The sequence below is a fragment of the Lates calcarifer genome, linkage group LG11 (assembly GCF_001640805.2).
Source record: "Lates calcarifer isolate ASB-BC8 linkage group LG11, TLL_Latcal_v3, whole genome shotgun sequence".
Classification (NCBI taxonomy): domain Eukaryota; kingdom Metazoa; phylum Chordata; class Actinopteri; family Centropomidae; genus Lates; species Lates calcarifer.
In genome coordinates this window covers 18,745,486-18,766,963 of record NC_066843.1, presented here as the reverse complement: position 1 = coordinate 18,766,963, position 21,478 = coordinate 18,745,486, and the positions used below count along the sequence as shown (strand labels likewise).

At 40.5% G+C, this 21,478-nt stretch overlaps 1 protein-coding gene across 6 annotated transcripts in view; it reads right to left on the bottom strand.

Moving 5' to 3' along the window:
- Positions 1–8,505, bottom strand: part of nfixb (nuclear factor I/Xb) — a 140,723-nt gene extending 132,218 nt beyond the window's left edge. For 3 of the 6 annotated variants that reach the window (XM_018698570.2, XM_018698572.2, XM_018698580.2), the window contains exon 1: positions 6,840–8,505. In XM_018698570.2, the coding sequence (XP_018554086.1) occupies positions 6,840–6,842 (3 nt within the window). In that variant the 5' untranslated portion in view covers positions 6,843–8,505. The remainder of the gene's footprint in view (positions 1–6,839) is intronic. The other 3 variants (XM_018698576.2, XM_051073753.1, XM_018698584.2) reach the window with 3 other exon arrangements.
- Between the last annotated feature and the right edge of the window lie 12,973 nt (positions 8,506–21,478).

The following is a 21,478-nucleotide window of genomic DNA, read 5'->3' as shown; positions in this document are numbered from 1 at the left end:
TACAGCATTGGCCCCTTTTCTCTCTCTCTGTCACTTTTTTGGAGCATGGTATCAATTATATATATATATCTGTGTGTGTGTTTTTCTATATATGTATGAAGCATATGCCCAATCCATATGGTTGGCCTACAGCTAAAATAGTCACAGAGCCTCATGTAATTAACACTTCAAAAATTATTTGATGATTGGGATGCTGACTGTCGGTTGTCAGATTTTATCCATAGAGAGTGGAGACAATGTCTTTATGACTGCAAACAATCACAAAGTGGATGAGAAGATGAGAAAATTTTACAGTCTTGGTTGAATAAAGATGAAATCATTAGTCACATTTTGAGTCACCATATTATATATGTATGATGTATTAAAGGGGCATTTCAATTATTTAGGAAATTCAGCTATTTACCGATGAAGTAGCCCCAGGTTGTGACCTCAGAACTACTACACACCTTGGGGGAAAAAACAAAACCATCTGGTATTCAGTCACAAGTTACATCTTCAAAGGTGTTTGGGCGTATTCTGGAGAAAGTAGACATTCATCAAATCATAGAAAAAGCCTCTGAGGCAGCTCTAATCAACACTTTTTGTAAGAACAATGGGTCAAATGACTAAGCGTAATATGAAAGGGGTCAGTCTTAGTGATGAGCCCATAGAGAATTATCCTCTGACTCCCCTCAGCTCTTTTGGACTTTACAGCGTCTCGCATTGTTTTGGTTTTCTGGCAACTTCACTGTTTTGGTTCACTCTCAGAGCTCTCATCATGTTTTCTGCCGCATCAGGCAAAGCAAAAAAGCAAAGTTAGCAACTAGCTAACACTGGTAAACATAGTGGACCATCTAGCAGCTAAAAAAAAAGCCAGATATTTCCCTCTGGAGTGGGTGGAGACCAAAACAGTTGTGAATATTAGCACTACATTCATGAGGTAGTTGGAAACGTGACTCAGGTTGAATGCTAATGTTGCTCCATATCTGCTGGATTTATGAATAAAACTATATGATATATAAACTTAAAAGATAATAATATAATATTTGGCATTCACAGCTCAAATTATAACTTTTGCTGGATTTTTTTAAAAGGGTTTGGATTTTACCCTTAATGTTTGCATGGAAATGCTCTGCATCTGAATCACAGAGTAACATACATGATGCTGAGGTTACAAATGAGGCTAAATATGGACCTGGAGTTCTGTCCACATTGAATAGAATATAATTAATAAGACCTCTGATTCTACTTCCTTACTCAATGTAAATTGCTTGTTTAACCTGCTCATGAAAATAAATGTAAAAAGGCAGGAAAAAGCTGATGTTAGGTCTTCAAGAACTGATATTGATATTTGGAGCCTAGGTGTTGTTCACCAAGAAGTAGTCAGTGAGCTCACGTTCATTTGCTCTCGCGGATGGGTCTGTCCTCCCTCCCATTCAGACAGATTCCCATCTATCCTCCGACAGGTCAGGCAAATCACAGCCATTTATCTGAAAAGGGGTGGGTTTAGATACGCTGACTGACCTGAGCCTCTGAGGCATTTTTCAACCAAAATGGCTACCACTGATGTGGAGAGGTCTGACACAACAGTATTAAACAAACTGAAGAAATAACTGCACTTAGAGCATTTGGTGAGTTACATGTTTAGGTCGCTCTGCAGTATGTCACAGACTATGTTGCTCTGATTGGTTGTAGGTCTATCCAGTTGTGTTCAGTGGCAATTTGACTGTTGATAATGCCCCTTCAAATTTGAAAATGAACTGAGAGGTTGAAGACCCATTCGCAAATGCAATTCAAAGCTAGTTCAGCCACATAATTCTCCTAAAACCACAACTATCACTTTCACATTCTCTGTTAATTGGTGAGATTTAGAAGTGTTGGTGCCAATCTAGGCTAAGCTCTATCTCAACAAACAAGCATATTTTGTTATTTTTTGAGCACTGTGGGTTGAACCTGCTGATTGGCAAATGTAATCTTACAGGCATGCTACGATGTATATACTAACCTTCCTTTTCAGGAATAATAATGTTTTCAGAGTGGAAAAACTTGTCTTGATCTCCACAGCTGCTCAGCTGAACTCTGCCTGCTCACATCTCTCTGATGACTCAACAGTCATGAACTTTACTGACACCCCATCCATATAAAAGTACACAGTAAGAATGTTATTCATTTTTGGTGGGTTAGTGGTGCTACATTTAACTTGTAAAGTGCAAAACAAGGTAGTCAATATAAGGTGCCAACACAAAAACATGACAAGACAACGCAGTCTTGACCATATACAGTAAGTCAGATCGTATGGAGATGCTCAAGTTGGCTGTCTTTCATGGCACTGGATTAATCAGAGTATATATATACACATGGCTCACCTACCCCTGTTGTTCTTATTCTCTTGTACATACACACACACACCAGAAACCTCCTGGGTCTTCTGGATACACAGCAATGCATGAGAGACAGGTATTCTCACAATCACTGTTTAACAGCCCTCTGATGCTTCCACCACAGCGCCCTAATCATTTGCAGCATCGACTCTGTGAGCATCAGAAGCATCAGAGACTTTTCCACTGCTGCGAATCATAACCGACATCCTACCCAGTCCCACTTCATTCAGCCTTAATTGTATCCTCATTCTTCACCTGGTAACAAGCTAACAAACCTGTGCAGATGTGGCAAGCACATCAAAGAGAGGGAGGGATGGGAGGGGGAACTTGTTTGTAGAAAAAAATGTGTGAGGGAATATGAAAGGGGAAATTTACGTTGTGTGAGTCCAAGCCAGCGCCACCTCAGGGAGAAATGCTGGAAAAATGTGATATTTTACACCTGCATCTCAGGAGGTGAGGAATAAGAGACAGGGAGCGGGGGAGGCAGTAATTAGAGCAGTGTGTGTGCGTGTGTGTTTATAAAGGATTTTTATGTGTTTCTGGGGCTTGCCACTGGTTCTTTTTCAGCATTCAATTTGGTACGATGCATTTGATGCCAGATTATTAAAAATGCTAAACCTGGTTACGAATGCTAAAAAAAGTGTTGAAAATTTAAACAAATATGCTAATATTGTTACAGTGATAAATAGCTGGCAAGCTCTGTTTAATGAATAATGCTATTGGCTCTAATTCCTCATTAAGGCCCTAAAGAGGAGAGTGAAGAGAGAAAATACATGTATTGTTGTTGTGATTTCCCCCCCACCCCACCCCAAATTAAACTCGGAAGGCAGAAGATACCAACACCTTCCCAAATTAAGTAGATTCAAATTACTTGGTTACACAGCTGGTGTGCAGTCTGGGGTGTCTTGTGAAACCAATTAATGTGAGGGTTAAGTCTTGATAAAGTAATTGAGGCAGGGTTAGAAATGAGATGGAAGAGTTAGGAGTGTTATGTGATCATCCTGAGCTGGATGAGACAAAGTAAGAGTTCTTCTACACTGCAAAAAATATGCATCTCAAAGTCAGATTAAAGAAATGTGTCAGTGTTGTGTGATGTACTTTGTTGTTTCCAAAGCAAACTAATCTGATCTGAAGTCAAATTACCGTCATACTGGAGTGGTCTGATTTATTTCAAGATATGGTCACTTGTTCAATGAAAACTGTATTGGGATCAAGTGAGATTACCTCACTCCAGAGCATTTCTTTTCACTTTTGAACATTTTTGAAACTCACATAAAAAAGTGCTGCAAATGCAATCCTTCCGTTTTCACCTGCGCTAAGTGCTCTTCAGTATCAAGTTCATCACAGCTCTTTTGAATTAAAATTACTCTTCATCTTTTCAAGAGTACATGCTGCATAAGAAGAGGCACTGCTTGTAAAAACAGCTTTCTCTGTTAGAGGGACTTTTAATTGAAAGGCGTGAAAACGTAGACTGCATGCTAAAAGCAGCTGGGCTGAAGAGGACTGACCTGGAATATTGGCAAATAAAACAACAGAAGTCGTACAGAGCTACCTTTGTACTTCTCTGTGTTTTTGTTGACCTGTACTTTGTAAATCCACAGGTTTGCTTATTTTTCTGGTGTCATAATGAAAAATTAGAAATACTCATCATGCTACACTTATTAACCTGAAAGTTAAAAGAGCTTTTACAGCGTTTTGCTTTTACCCATTAAGATCAGTTTACTCATCATGGAGATTATGAACCGGCCTGTGAATACATCAGTGTAACAGCTTTGTAAACAATGAGAAAATTACCCATGATGATGCGACAGTGATGTCATCAGAGTTGTCCTGAGACATGAAATATCTGACTATTAGGGAGTTTAAAAGATGAGAGCATTTAACAGACAGAGAGGCTTAAATGAAAGATGCTAATGAGTTGAATTATGGGAAATGTAGGATCCACTTTGTTTGGAGTTTCACCCATATGAAGAACTAAAAGTTAAGATATCTCTGCATCTACTGATTTAATTTTGACCATTCTTTTTTTAAACAAATCTGCCCCTAACGAGTCCCCCGACTTTATGGAAGTAGAATACTTAGTTACTATTGTACTCTAAGTCTTGGTTTTCTGTGGCTATTTGCTTTGCCTTTTTAAAAAATACTTCTGCAAACAGGCTCACAACTCTGTAAAAGTGACACTCTTTCTTTAACGTTAGATTAATTTGGTACAACAAGGATGTCACACCACAGAAGCAGAATCCATCACATGATTATGCCTCTCAATCCATTCTCGACAGCCTCTGTGAAACCACGCTCAAACAGTTACAACAGCTTAAAAACCATTCAACCTGACAAACCCTATCTGAGCTCACTATCCTAATATTTATGCTCTTTGACTGTATATCAGAGTTTCCATCTTTAAACTACGGCAAAGGCTTGCACATCACATAAGCTATCATAGCCTGCTTGAAGCCTTATTTATTTTTCCAGGGAAATGTCAAGGCCAGGACAAACATAATAGCATAATATTCTGTATACAGTGAGGGATGACATCACTGGCAGCAACAGCCAAGAGGGAGATCACACAAGACTGGAAAACCGCTTGTCTGATCATCATGTGGCAGGCTGCACACACACGACACACACAGAAACACACAAACAGTGTGGGATACAATTACCCCAGCTATATACACAGCCCTCAGTGATTACTGTATTTGCTTCTTAACGACACATATGCTGACCATGGAGCTTATTATAAAGGTCTAACATATCAGTGAATTTGGGACCAAACATGTCATGTTTACAGTGCCATAAATGATGGGTCACGTTTCTTTTTTGCTGTCAAACATATTTGGAAAAATCAATAATCTGCAGCTCCACAGATATAGATCATCTCCACAGAAAAGTGGTGTGTCTGAGATGGAGCATCAGCCTCGGGGGAAGCTAACTGAATCCTGACACTGATTGACAGATGCCTCCAGTGCATTCTGACTAAACTAACATGCAACTGAAATGTTTGGCACAAATTCACAATATAGCTTTTCCTTAAAAAATTTTTAAAAAATGAGGTGAGTTGCTGCTATAAGTAGGAGAATAACAAGTCGAGATAATCCCATGTGAGGCCTGTCCTGAATTCTGTATCATTTTTACTGATGAGCTTCTTGGGCAGCTGCCATGTCAGCGAGGATGCTCGTAAACAAATAATTATTCATACTAATAATCTTCCATATTCATGTGCAAATAAGTTCCCTTCCTGGTGTCTAAGCAGCTTCAAGGTTGTATGTGGGAGGTTCCCCTAACTATGCCTGACTTGACTCATTTCATGCCAAAAAAAGAATCTATCTAAGGGTCAAGGCTGTGTGAGCTATATATCAGAATTCTGTGCAAAAACAGAATTTTTATGACTAATTTTGAAACCTACAAGCACTGCATTCAAATGCATGTTTTCACAACCTCACAGGGAATACATTTGCCAGTTTAAACAAATACCCAGTTAAGGGCGAACGGGGATAAAATAGGAAACAATAACAGATTTTCTTAGAAAAGTACTCAGCCAATTCAAATTATAAGGAAACCACGAATAAAATCTCAAATGTTTAAGTATCCTAAAGGAATGCTAAAAGTGACCAGATCCCCAGATCAAGAATCACAAACTTTTACTTTGTGATGTCGCAGGATTTCCTTGAATTGCACAAATAAATCACCTGCGTAATGAAGAAACTGCTCTAAACCACTGTGCGTAATTACGCACAAATCAAACAGGCACATAATTGAATGTTGGCGCAAACAACAAGTTCCATCCTCTTATAGCCAAGTTTCCAAACCATGTTAAACTTTGCCTTTTGGAGGGACTCGGGCTCTGGGGGCTCTTCACGTGTCACCATGTAACCTTTACAACATACTCTATGACGCTTCTTCATTAGCTGCTTACACTGTATGATATGCGATAGCGCGTATCATATATGTGGCTATAAATAGTCCACAGACAGTCCCACATAAGAGACCACTGCAATGAGAGGAGGCATGTTCTCCCATGTGGCTAAAACGGCAGAAGGCAGTGGGCATCCGGCGGTGAACCGGGAGGGCTGGACAGTGATTTGGCCAGGAGGTTGGAAAGAAATTTTGGCAACATATTATGTAACTATTAAAATAAGGGGTTTTATGCTTTCCTGACACCAACATCACTTTAAATGTACATTTCGAATTTCAGCAAGGCAAACTGCCCTTATTTAAAAATAACCATAATACCATAATGAGCCTAACTGTGACAGTAAACATATACAGGTAGGTGGAGGAACTTGGCAAACTCTTTGGTGACTGTTACCCATTAGCAACAAATAAATAACTAGCACACACAGGAATTATAAGTGGGTAAACTCAGCCCATGAAACTTCACTTTAAAGTTCTTTCTGTATATCATTAAATCTATGAACAACTACAATGAATCTGAAAGCTGACTGCATAAATGAGAAAATTATTGGTTTACATAGCACGTACCATTGTGGTGTAGGGAAATGTGCCAACACTCTCAGAGACCCATTTTCCACTCTCAAAAGTTCGGCTTCCAAAAAAAAAAGTGTGTGGGAGAGAGAAAACTGCTCGGTTTCTTGTTCAGCTGGGCCTTATACCGGAAGCAAAAGAGCCCTAATACACGGCCTGGTGCCCGGTAAACATTTTTTTTTTTCTTCAAATTTGTAGTCAACTCTTCTCAGTCAAGGCAAAGAAGGACAGAGCCGTATAATCCAATTCGTCTGCTTCCCGTCTTCTGCATGCAAAGAGTTTATGTTCGATTTCAACTCGTGATTATTTCCATGAAAGTCGTCCGTCCCCAGACTGAGCTCTCCTGTCAGCGCGCGCTGCTCTCTCTCCAGTCTGTCCCGGTTCCGTAATGTCCACCGAGTCGCCGCGCTCTGCGCCACCGACACAGTCACCGTCTGAGCCCGAGTGACAGAGCAGGAGTCTGGCTGTGCACCGACAGTAAGTAGCCTGCACTCTCTGCTTACGCGCTCACCAAATCAGCTGTTGCTCCTGCAAGAGGGGACGACGCCGCGCGCTTTCCCTTGTGCATGCTCCGGCTTTGCTGATATGAAAAAGTGGAGTTCCTCCTCCGGTCCTCCTCCACCTGTTCTTCAGTATCCGAAGAAAGTCGCGGAGAGGACGGCGTCTGAAACAAAACTCACCATGTGGCAGCGCGGATGTCGCAACATCCGAGACATCAGAGTTGGTGAGACTAGCGGGACTTGGTGGGCAATGCCAGCCGGGACTGTCTATAGGCTAGACACTAACACGGAGGTGAATGCACGTCTATCTGTGTATCCCCGTGTGAGACACCGAGCAGCCAAAATCAAGCAAACAAATGCTAGAAGTGAAAACACAGCGTGGCTGCACGCACGCACCAGGACGTGCGGTGTCCTGCGGCCGTGGCCGGAGAAGCGGAGCGGAGTGCTGGTGAATTATTAATAACCAGAACGGTTCACAGTCTGTCGTGTTCAGTGAGTAACCAGGGCGGCAGCTGGGGGTTTAGAGGAATTAAATACGGGCTCAGAGTAAACCGTGGACGCAGGGGATTAATAGCTCTCACCGGCAACAGTGCAGGGGCAGCTCGGGGCCGACAGAGAGGGCGGGAGGGAGCGGAGGTTAGAGAGCGGCGGGGGAGGCAGCGGCGGTGGCAGGTTATGATAAACTCAGATATATTTCGGAGTGTGTGACATGCAGGCAGAGAGGAAGCTGTCAGTGTCCTTTTGAAAACTTTACATTCAGTCTAAATGCAGAGAGACGTCCATGTAGACTCATGTGGTCAGTTAAAAGGCTGGGAAATGTGACCTCAGCAACGTTCAGCTGAAACTAAAACTGTATTTATGATTATATTTCTAATGCAGCCGAAATGTACTTATGTAAAAATATTAAAAACACGTTTTTCTCACCAGGTAAAAGACATTATCATCAGCTAACTCACTTTTGTTAATGCTTCATGTAGATGCATAAATTCCTTTGAGAAAGAGTTAAAATGTATAAAAACAGGTTAAACTGAGTCTCTGTGGTTAGCTCTACTGCAGGGTTGATTTAATTCTTATCCAATCAAAAAGACTCAACAGACTTATATAATGTCACACCTGTGGTTGGAATAAAATCAGAGGTTTCATCAGTGACATGTTTAGCTTGATTTTAACGATATCCAGCACCCTCTTCCCTGATTTTATGCACAGCCATCACTGCTAACTACTGGACTGCAAGCCAGTCCAACAGTCCACATTCAGAAACCACAGTTACACTATAAAAACTTCTCTGTTCTGTTCCATTCAGGTGGACCTGTGTTTACCTTGTCATGAATAATCAGAATCGCTTTGGGCAGATAGGTTAGAAAGAGCAGGTGCATGACTCCTGGCTGGAGTATGAGCACAATATTTATTCACCACAAATATCAAATTAGCCCCGAAAATTCAGATGGAATTTCAGCAGACACTCCTTTAGGAGAGAGAGACAGGCCTGTTCATGAATAAATTACCAAACTAGTGTTTTGACCTTTTATGGGAAAAGCAGCATTTTTACGGAAGTGCGCAACTGCAGACGTCACGCAATAAAGTGATGAGCAGCGTCAAAATGGATTCCACCTGCCGCCGGTTTAGTCTGTATTGGTTCAACTTCATCACTTTACAGACAGTCAAATAAAAAGCTCATGGAATGAGAGTTGTTCCTCAAAGAGAGACATGCAGTAAAATTTTTCTCTGACAGAGAAGCAGCTTTAATTTCTGAATGTTTTAACAGTATTTAACTCACTAAGAACACTACATGTGAAGCCTATTTAAATTCCCTGCATTAAAGATTATAGACAGACTTATAATTAAGGTCATATTTATTTAGATTTACAATGGAATAAAAAATAGATCGGATTCAGATGGTAATATTTGGAAATTTGGACCTATATATGGATTGAAAACAGATGTTTATATCAAGTTTCAATGGCCTCATTTTGTCAACAGCACAACAGACATATCTCTTTTCTAAAAGTTTTCTATTTTCCTTTTCTTAACAACAATATCAGTCTAAAATCTTCAACAAACACGTGCATTTGACCTTCATTTTAATTTAAATCGTTTTCAGTGAATATGACATTAAATATATAAAAGTTGTCAAAGTTTTTTAATTTATCACAGCAAGCTTCTTTTTAATTTATAACATTTAATGATATTAAATAACTGCAGTTAATGTAAGTTCATTTAAGGGTAATTTAAGAAACGAAAAATATGCCATTGATGGTTTTTAAACGATTTACAGCGCACAATAAAACACACACACAAACAGTTAAGTGATAAATGATTAGTTTAGTTCTCAACATTTTTTTTTTAGCTTAAAATGGGCTATTATATAATAACATTAAGTACAATATTAATAATAAGAACGCTATAAAAAAATGTGGATAAATGTATTGATATCATATTTTTGGACTTTAACTATCGAAAATATTAATTGCTTAAAAAAAGGCTACAAAAGCATCAGGAATGTGTGAAATAATTAATCTGTTCATTTGATTTATTTTATTTTGAGTTATCAGGCAACACATTTAAGGCCCAAATTCTCTCAGATTTCAGTCCTTTTGAATGTGACTGATTCATTATTTAGACACTTGATTTTAAAGTGTGTGAGTGTGTGTGGCCTTCTCAAGTGAGCGGCCTACAGGAGAAGCAAAGTCTTCACCAGGAACTGATTTAAGGCCCGTGTGAGCACAATCATTTGTTACAGTGTGTCTGATTTTTGTCTCATGTTAGTGACCGTATGAGCATTTATGAGCACTGTACTCTTTCTGTCAGCCTGCAAAAATATTTTAAGGTTGCAAACTGTCGTGCAGTTAAAGCCGGAGGTTGTTAATGCAGGACAAAAGTTCAGATGTAAAACAAAACGTGTGTAGGACACACACACAGACACACATCTTCTTATTCATGTGCACACTGGTCTCGGGTAGTTAGTTCATTTTATTTTGACTTGACCTGATGTTTGACCTTTAAAAGGCTGGTTTATACTGTGTAGTCTGCTTCTTTAAACTTCCTTAAACATACGGCCTGTTGAGGACCTGACTGTCCTCGGGGAGCTGTATTAGAGATGTTAAAATGCTCCAAATTTTAATGTCTGTTTTAGTGAGAACAAAAAGCTCTTCAACATTTTGGAAATCTGAATTAAGGGATGGATCGAAATGAATAAAATGGAAATTTAGAGAGACTAAATGTGCATTTGATTATGATGTTTTTTTTAACTATAGATCATTAATGTCGTTGGAGCAGACAGACATTTGTCACAGTGCTGCGTGATGATCAAGGCGTCAAACCACAGACTTTAAAATAGGCCACGGAGTCTAACAGCATCTCCACAACCTCTAGAGCCGCTTATGTCGCCTAGATACACATGGACGAGTGGAACAATCACTGCTGACTGATATTATTTGTTCAGTGTAATAAGTGGTTTCCTTTTATTTCGAAAAGTCAATACTGATCTGGAAATATTTCTTGAACTCTAAAACTACGGACATAGGTCACGTTGGGATTTACCCACAGGCTAAACTGTGGCCAGCATCTATACCTTTCCATACAGTCTGCACATCTGACCCGCCTGCACCAGTCTGTGTTCGTCCAAACAGCAGCTTGTGCTCATTTGCAAACTCCTTTCTTTGGTCTCTCGCCTCTCCCGCTCCTATATACCGTCTCTCCCTGGAGGTTTACACAAACTGTGAAACAAAAGTTCCACTAGGCAACGGCCTGTCGAGGAATGCTGACCTTGGCACGGCCAGTGGAACCGGCCCGACTCACGGCCATTCTCTCATTTCTTTTGGTTTGAATTAAGACGCATTTGACCTGCGCCAACTTCCAAGAGGTGCCACGGTGGTTAGATGCATGCTGGAGCTATAGGCTGCTGCTGCTGGTCTGCACTGACTGAAAAGAGCTGCTGCAGCCAGGAGATGAAGTTTGAAGGAATAAAAACGTTACAGATAAATGTAGTGACAGCAGGTCAGAGAAAATGACCATTAAAGACTCCATTTACAGGAGCATGACAAATGTAAAGAAAACCATAATGTCAGGTCATCTTAAAATCACAGTTTCTCTGTCAGTCCACGGAATAAAAACAAACAACAAACAGAAAAAGTCTTAAAGTGAATTAAGGTTACAGTAAAGTCTCGTTTAGGAACACACTGCATGCCCTTAATATTGCAAATCAAAACAGAAAGGTAAAGTAAAATAAGACATTTTAAACACGTGTTAGGATCTTTAACTTAAGTAAAAGAAGCGTTGCCACATTATAAATAGAGTGCAAGTTAAAGTATTATCCACAAAATGTAAGTATAAAAAGTAAAAATACCCTATGGACCATATATTATTATATTATTACTAATAATGAATTAAAGTGCACCCTCTGATATTTTATGTGGATGAGCTGCTTTATGGTGATTCATTCTAAAACAATGCATCATTTTTTTTTTATAGGATGGTCACGTGTTTTGTATGTAAAACCTTGATTTCCAAAGTGACTACATCTGTCAGGTAAAATGAATGGAGAAAAAAGTCATGTTTCAATCTAAAATGTAATTAAGTTATTTTTGTTTGTTTGTTTGGTTTGTTTTTTGAAGCATGAAATAGAAATATTCAAGTAAAGTACAAATACCTCAAAATTGTACTTAAGCAGTACTGGAGTAGATATACTTGGTTACATTCCACCACTGACTATGAGCAGAGTAGTGTAAGAAGTAGCTCACTGAGATAGTAAAATGAGGTAAATTACTAAAGCAGACCACAGAACCCTACAGTTCTACAAGGACAATGATAGATTTTAACATTGATTTTAGGGTTAATGGGCTCCTGCATTTTAAATTTGCTTTCAAGACCAAATGCTACTGTGCCAAAGAAAAAAAAAAGGCAAAGTTTTTCAACTGGACTTTGGAGCTGCAGCTCATCACAAATTCCCTTCAACACCCTTCAATCAATTTGTTCTTATTAAAAAAAAAATAGAATAGGAACTGCATGACGGCCACATTTACACAGACTAAAATAACAACTGATAGAAAATGTTATGTAACAGTATAATGAAATGATAGGTTTGGAATCACTTGTAGTTTAAAATAAGCACATTGACATGAAAACTCTTATTTGTATTTAGTTATATAGTCAGTGTTCTACAGTATATGGTTAATGGTATGGTTGATTATGTATTCATCTCACTTTTTCCCCATCTAATTTTCTGAAGGCTCTGGGGAAAAGTTTGTCCTTTGATATTAAAATGGATCATTCTATATATTCCTTTCCCGACATGACTTTTCAAATAACTTTTGATGTTGAAATATACGGACATAGACTGATTCATCTATAAAAGCAGCTGAATCCCTGAGGGTCTCTGAAATACAGGTTGAGGTTTAATTAGTTCAGTTTGGAAACTCTACTTAATTACCTAAAGACCCTTGAGAAAGTGTGTTGGCCCTTTGTACATCAAGGTAGGAAAACACTGTTAAGCAGGATTAGACTTGAAGCCACTTACTTCAACTGAGTGGAGAATAAAGGTTTTCTTTTTTGATTGATTTGAGTTTTGATTATAGATTTTACAGGCAGGAGAAACAGCCACTTTCTGAATTTTGTCCAGTCTAACTGAACCTTATAGGAGAACCAGATGTACTTTTTATTTTATTGTCAGAGAGTAAAAACAGATGGAGATGCCTGTGCTCTGTACTTGTGCTCTGATCAGTTTTTATCAGAGCGCAATTTTCTGACATTAGCAGAGAGTAGTGTGGTAGCTAAAACACACACACACACACACACACACACACACACACACACACAGCCAATACATCCACCTGCAGGCTGAGCGGTGAGATTAACAACACCTGATGGAGAATGATGATTGGAGGAGCCTCAGGCCCTGCAAACTGCTGATTGGCTCAGCGGAGGATCTGGCTAACTGATGCTGAGCAGTGTGCCTGTGTGTGTGTGTGCCTGCCTGGATCTCTCAGGGTATCCCACACTCCCCTGCCTTATCAGGCAGCGCCACGGCACCGCTAGAGGAGTGCTGCTCTCAGGAGGGCAGGGCTACCAGCACACCGCTTATCTTCTACCAGCAAGGAGGGTTTATAGGTCTGATTAACTCACTGTTTGTATGTGTTGTGTATATGAGAAAAGAAGAGAGAGCTGGGGTGTATTATTGTGTATTGTGCACTAATGTGTGTGTGTTTGTGTATGCAGTGGTGACTGGGTAAGTGGATACGAGTGTGAGAAAGGTGTTTACTCAGTGCATTAAGAGTTTGGTGAACCACACAGTGGAGGATGACACACACATATAAACCCTCTTGTTCTCTCAATGAGTTGTAGCTCTTCAGAGGCTCAGAAGCACCCAGGAAGTAACACAAAGGCTGTGTCATAAACTACGGGTTGAGTGTTGAGCATAAAACCACACAGCACCCTTCAAAAGCACTCAAGTTGTGATGAATTACAAAGCTGCAAACTTTAAAAAAAAGTCTCTTCTTTGTAGAAACTATGTCGAATTGCACCATTTGTCATCGCAATGATTGGAGCATACACTCATCCCTAGCAGAGTGGAGCTCAGTGATACAATTTGCTCTGGTTTGGGTCCAGCCGGTACCACCAGAGAGTGTCATCGTCTAAGGGGGAGGGGATCGAGGGGAGACGAAAGAGTATGGTCGACCACCCCACCCCCTTCTCTTCCTCCACCCCCCCAGGAGAAAGCAGGGCTGCTATAATCTGTTTTCCTGGCTCTCCATGAAAGAGAGAGGAAGAGCCACCAGAGCCTCAGTCCGCTTAGATCTGTTGCCCCTCACCCCAACTGCCTATCTTCTATCTGCTATCTCCTCATTTCCCTCTTTTTCTCTGCCTTTCTGCCCCTTTGTTGTTCCTGCTCTTCATCCTTTCCTTTACTTGCTCATCCAGAATCTCCCTGTGGTCAACCTTCACCACTCCTCTGTTTAGTTTTGCTCACTGTGTATCTTTTCTCACACTTCCAGTTATTGCTTTTGTGACCGGCTTTTTTGTTTATGTCTTTAGTCATTTTTAGCCATGCTAGCAGCATAGCTGTAGAGGCGGTAATGCTGGTGTGTTGGTCAGTTAGTTAGTTGATCTATCACTGTGTTCCAGAATGACATGTTTCAGACTATTGGATGGACTTCATAAAATTCATGACATTCATGGTCATTGGAGATAGAATTATATTGATTTTGGTGATCCCTGACTTTTCATTTAGCACCACCTGGTTGGCATTTACTATTGCATGGATTTTTATTAAATATTGTACAGACATTCCTGGTCCCAGAGGATGGATACTAATGACTTTGTCGATGTTCCAGCTGTTACTCTAAAGCCACAAGCAGGTCAAGGATTTCACTTGTCCTGTGAAATATCTCAGCATATGCTGGCTTAGTTGGCACAAAATGTGGTGCAGACATTCATGGTTCCCAAAGGATGAATGTTACTGACTTTAGTGACCATGACTTTTTCTCTAGCACCACAATGAGATTGTCATTTATGGTTTTAAGTAAAATATCTCACCAAATATTTGACACATTGCCATGAAATTTGCTACACACATTCAAGCCCCTCTCAAGATGAATTGTGACCATTTTGCTGACTCCCTGACTTCTCTAGTGCCACAATTAGGTTTAAATTTACTTTTGCTCGGTACTTTGGTTTATGACCAAATCCCTGCAAAACTCATGGAATTCCTTTGTGTACATTGTTAATTAACAAATGTTAATTACTACTACATTGGTGAACATGGCATGAACATAATACATGCTAAACATTAGCATGTTAAAACTGTTATTACAAAATACGGTTTTACAGAGCTGCTAGCATGGCTTTGGATTCTTACCATGTGTCTCATTTCATTTCCTACCATACTTACAACTGCTATTTTGAGTACATAATTGCATTCACAGAGATAATTATGGCAACATGCAATGCGCTATTAGTATCTGGATGGTGTACTCATAACAGTAAAAAACTTAAAATATGAAATGCCGGACACTTGCCATCCTCAATGGATGCCATTTTGTCTGCGGAAGGGGAGAGACCACCAGCCTACTTTCATACTTGTGAAAATGGTGGCACAGGAAGCAGCAGCTGTTGCAATGGTTGCAATGGAGAACACGGTGGACATGTCGTTGGTGACAATAGTGGTAATTCCCACATTGTGTGAAATGGGGAACATACAAGAAAATAAAAAGTAAAACCACATTAATTTTAAGACAAGTGAGGAAACAAGCTGGCAGATAGCTGGTGGGTGATGTAAAAACTGCAGTCAAATGTTGAGATCATCATTTCACAATGGCCATGTTTGATTTGAGACATTACCCTGTTGAAATTCATGCACTATTCAAATAAGGTCATAGCATACACAGTGTACTGTGTATTTATGAAAGTATCCAAAATGAGACAGAGTCTTGTTTATCAATAAATTGTCATTATTCACCAGCCTCCTTCCAACTTTTTCATAATTATTTGATTGCAGCATGAGAATTTAAGCAAAGGACAAAATGTTCCTGCCTTGTTTCCTAATTTTTCAATACCCGCTCCTTTTTTCCTTCACCGCTTCCTCTCATGCCCTCTTCTTACTGCGCTCCCTCTTTCACACCTCTGGGGGGGGGGGTATCATTTTATGGATCCATGCCATTCAGTCTGGTCCCCCTCCCCTCTCTCCGTCTGCCTCTATTTCCCATACTCTCCCATCATTTTTCTTTGACTCTCCCTATCCATCCTCCCTGTTTCCTCCTTCCTTGCCTCCCTCCCTCCTCACCCGAAGCCCCCCTTTTTTATATGGGTGGAGTCTCCTCTGTGGTGCCATTTTCTGTTTGGTACTACATCCAAGAGTACATGAATATTCATGACTAATCCGCTCTGCGCCCTCCACCCCCCACCCCAAAACCACCACCACCCCCTCTCGCCCTACAGTCGAAGGCAACACTTGGTAGTGGCACATGGCGAGACAGCTGTTGCAAACCAAGCCAGGCATCTGTGCAGTGGGAGACTACGAGGAAAAGAGAGGCCGAGGGAAAAAGCGAGCAAGAGACACTGTTAGAAACAGATAAAAAGGACAAAGATAAAGAGACAGAGATGGAAAGGAGTGAGACAGATAAATGTAGAGATAGAGAGGACAGTAAGGAATGGGCAGTGGTTTGGGGGGCATCTGGGTACAGGAGAGCCAGACAGACAGAAGGAACGGGGCGGTGGCAGGGTCATCTGGGTGAAAGGAAGGGGACGAGCCAGACGGAGGGAAATGGGCACTGATGGGAGGGTCTGTCTGGGGATGGAGAGGGAGACAGATTGAAAGAAGATGGGAGAGAGTGAGACAGTAAGGGAGGGAGGGAGGAGTGGGCATATGAACATAAGAGAAAACCTGGACAGAGACAGCAGGGGAGATGAGATGATGGAGGGATGTCACACACCTGGCTTCAGTGTTTGTGTAGAATGAAAAGAAACACTGATTATACAATGACATAGAGCACTGGTTCCCAATCTGAGGACTGGGACCTCCTTCAGGGGTCTCAACATAAATCTGAGGGGTCATAAGGAGAGTTATCATCCGTAATTTCAGAACTACTGGGGTCCTGCCCCCAAGGTCCACAGGACTCGACCTAAGAACTTTGACTAGCGACCACCAAGCTCAATTTATCATTTCATTTAATATATATATCATAGTGTAAATGTTTCAAAATCTGTTTAAAACTGGAAATAGTTGGGGGGGGGGGTTTTTTTGCCCGAATTTTTTTTAAAATTAGAATCGGCCTTTAAAATGTGTCTCCCCCTTCATGTTATTAAACCTCCCAGATTTCCATAAATATGACCGAGGACATGACCCCGACAACCTCAGTGGTAACTAAAGCCCAGGTCATACGATGAAAACAGAAATAGTATATCTAGTATACAAAATTTGTCAACCAGATTTTTCTCTGATATTTTTATTTTCCCCCTGTGAAATACTAAATACTGGCAGCTCATCAGGCCAGTTATCACTTTGAGCTATCACTCATTGTTTGAAAAACCTGGAAATAATTTGCAATAAGAATCATAAGCAAGGAATGGGAACCACATGTAGAGAAAAGTAAATAAAGGTGGGTTTACTGTCACCTCTGTTATGAAATTATTCACCAATATAAAAAAATACTACTTTAAGGAAAAGCATCAATTCTCATTTATTTTCATCAGGTTCAGAAATTTAAAGGGCCACTCCACCAATTTCACACATGAAGTTCAGTTTAACCTGTGGAGGAGTGCAAGAAGCACTACTGTGAAAACAGTTGTACAGGGTCTTCTGTGGCACTGGAGGAGCTTTGTCAAATTTAAGAAAATAACCCAGACGATGTCATTATGATGTCATCAGGGTTGTCTCACTATGGCCCTAAGACTTACCAAGAATTACCAATTGAAGGTGGTGGGTTTGAAAGAAGTGGTCATATGGGAGACAGTGAGAGTCAAATAAAAGGCATGATTTGATTGCATTATGTGTGTATTATGTCTCAGAAACAGATTTAACAATTCTATTTGGAGCAAAAATTTATCTTGATACATATGAGGTGTATGACTGGAAAATTTTAATTCTGTCGATAATAATCCCACTGAAACCTGCTTTACACCTCCAGGCTTTGTGTATCACAGAGCTGAGACACTGCATGTCCACAGACGGAGAGAATGCTCCTTTGCCAGCCATGCCCAGCCTGTGCCCCTCTCTCTGCCCCCTGTAGCACCCTGTAACCCCTCTACCCCTCCTCCCTGCTCTCCATCTCCTGCATCCCTGCATGGGGCCCCAGTGCTGGCTGCCATCCCTCCTTCACTCCCCTCTCCTTCCCCCATTTCTCTCTCTCTCTCTCTCTCTCTCTCTCTCTCTCTCTCTCCCATCCCACCATCCTCCCCATCCCCCTCCTCATTCCCACCCAGGCAGAGGGTCTAGCTCTGCCCTACATAGCAGTGAGCGCAGCAGGCTGGCGCTGATAGGAACCCTCGGGTTTACAAACTGTGTCAGGCCTCGAGACACCTCTGTGATCAACACCAACCGCCACATGAGGGGAAATAATAAAGCAACTGCTACCAAGAGATTGGTGTGATTGATGTTGTCAATATGTGAAATCTGGAATAAATTAGCTCTCTGATCTGATCCAAACTGTGAATGTTTGTGTCACAAAAAAGCTGAAGGTCAAAAGCACAGAGGAGAATAACCACAGCAATAACAGCAACTTTAAGTTAAGCTCACATTAACTGATTGACAGTCATACTGTAAATTCAGGTTAAAAAGTAACTGTGATATAGTGCTTACAAAACTTGACCAAATCTGAAGGCAACCTGCACCACAGATAGGGAGTGAAGGGTAAAAACAGGTATGGTTTGAAATAGTGGTGCTCACGAGGAAAAAAATCTATGTTGCCTCAAATGTGTATCATGGCCTTAATAAAATTATGAATCATTTCCTCTCGTGGAAAAAAACAGGTTTTAATTAAAAACTCTTATCCTATGGGATAAGCCCTAGATATCTTTGATGGAGTCAATCACCCAAATGATTTTGTGATTAGAATTTAGGAGGAGAGTAGGAGGAAATATGGGAAAGTATCACTGTTACTCTTGTAGCTTAAAGAATTTTTTTCCATGTAAATATATTGTAATATATATCACCATCATCACTTCATTCAGGTTTATCCAAATTTACATGAGTGCACAATATGATTTCCAGATGACTGCATCAAAATTTCAGCGAAGATGTTTAACTTTTGTTGACTTTTCTTTGGCCTTAAGCACCAAACACCTTCCACACACACATAGCAAGTGACTGCACACAGTCTTTTCAGATGTACAGTGTGGCAACATGCAGCGTGCACAACATGTAAACATTATGTCACATTCTGCAGCAGAGGGACAGTTTATCCAGAACAAGAGAAGTTGTAACTGAGCGCAAAATAGAGCAGAGGAATGTAACAAAAACAGAACAGAGACAGACGGATCGATCGATACAGAATAAGGGAGAGACAGGGAGCATCTATCCTACCATCCACCATGACCTGGCAGAGAAGTCATAACACAGCTGCCACCTGAGCCCGGGGTCACTCTGCCTCTCCCACGCCATTCCACACACTGCCACGCTGCCTCTCCCACGCCAGAATCCTCTTCCTGGGACTGCTGATAAATATATAATTATATAAAGCACAGTCAGTGAGGGGAAAGACACGGATGGAGTCACCAATCAGGAGCTGTCTGTAACCAGGATGCTGCTGCGGTGTGAGTGATAGAGAGGGTGTGTGTATGTGTGGGTATATACTGTATGTATGCTCTGATGTGTGTGTGTGTGTGTGTGTGTGCATGTGTGTGTGTGTGTGTGTGTGTGTGTGTGTGTGTGGAAGGAGAGGGGACACAGACACAGAAATGCCACGGAGCTCTCTCCAAGCAGCTGTGCCTCTCGCTTCGCCAGTCCAACTGCTCCTGTTGCCATGTGCAGACTTACCGAGCCACCAACTCTGCACCAAACACTGAGGTCCACACTCGCATGAGTGTTTACACACACGCACCACCTTGCACATGTGGTATGGTCACATCTTTGCAGTATGTATATTCCTAATGTTTTTCATGAGTCACATTGTTATTCAAAAACAGTCATTTCTGTCTACTGTGCTCTGTGCTGATATACGTGCTCCAGGAGGCCCCAGGCCAAGCTTAGATGTCTGAGCCAGGTTACTGAAGGGCTTCCACTGGACACTCAGCATGGCAGGTCACAATTGAACACAATGCTTGTAATGTCATGTGTACCCTTTTATCAGCTTCTTATTTTTACTTATTGGTAGTGCTCTGTTACATTAATTTAATTCTCTGTCACCAACCTAAAGAGAACACCACACTGCAATGTGAAATTAACCTCCAATGCCCTAAAATAGTTTCATAATAAATATATTTTATTATTTTAAAGTAATTATTTGAAATCTATACATGTTTTTTAAAAAGATTTTTAATGTTTATTTGCCATTGTGAATACATTTTTAAAGTGAAAAGTATTAGACAAATTATGCCAACTGGTGTAAATCAGTTTAAATAACTGTTTACTTTATTGGCAGTTACAATGTTCTTCTCACTAAACCCACTAAACTGTTTAGGCTTTTGCCACCCCACACTATGAAGTGTTTTGATAGTTGGGGGCAGCCCTCAAGTCAATTCTTTATCTAGCATGCTCCTTAATAAGTTTAGGGAACACTGTGATCATTTAGTGATGGTCTGGGTTGTCTTCATCTGAGACGCCAGATTCTTAGTCTAACTAATTATACCTAATTAGTCTGAGACCATTTCAGTGGCATGTCTAGCAGCCATGTTAACGGTACTTATCGAGAAATACAAAATTAAAATTAAGAGGATGTTTTAAATCAAAACATCAATATAAACACATATGCAAATGTAAAATTCTGAACAGCATCAATAAATAGGTTTATAATGTATCAGATCATGGACTCAATTACAGAATCAGCCTTAAGAATACACAGTACCAAGACTGAAAGGACTCAGCAGAACTCAGAAAAACTTGCATGTGTTTATCTTCATCAGGCTCCACTATTGTAAGGCTGTCTTCACAGTTCTCTCTAAAAGTCAATAAGAGAGCTGCAGCTGATTCAGAGTGCTGATCACAAAGACCAAGGAAAGTTTGCACTGGCTTCCCATGAGTCAAAGAACTGTTTTTAAAATTCTACTGTTGGCTTATAAAAAACTGAATGGTTGGTATTCATTTCTGATCAGCTCTGTTGCGAACTGTCCAGACCTCTCAGATGGTGAGGGACAGGTCTGCTTCCTGTCCCCAGAGTCAAAACTACACATGGAGAAATGGATTTCAGTTTGCTCCACATATCTGGAACAGGCTCCCAGAAAACATGAGGTCTGCTCCAGCTCTCGGTTCTCTTAAATCAAGATTTAAGAGCGTTTGTCTCTCCGCTGACTTTTTATTGAATTAAATTTGGCACTCTTCACCATCTCTCGCTGCACTGTGACTACGCTTAGACTTATATTCTCCTGTTTACCTGTTTAATTCTTTTAGCTTGTCTGACTCTACTGACTTTTTAAAATCATCTCTTATCTCTTTATAATGTATTTTACAGTATATCTTGGTTTAATGCTATTTATATTTTATGTAAAGCA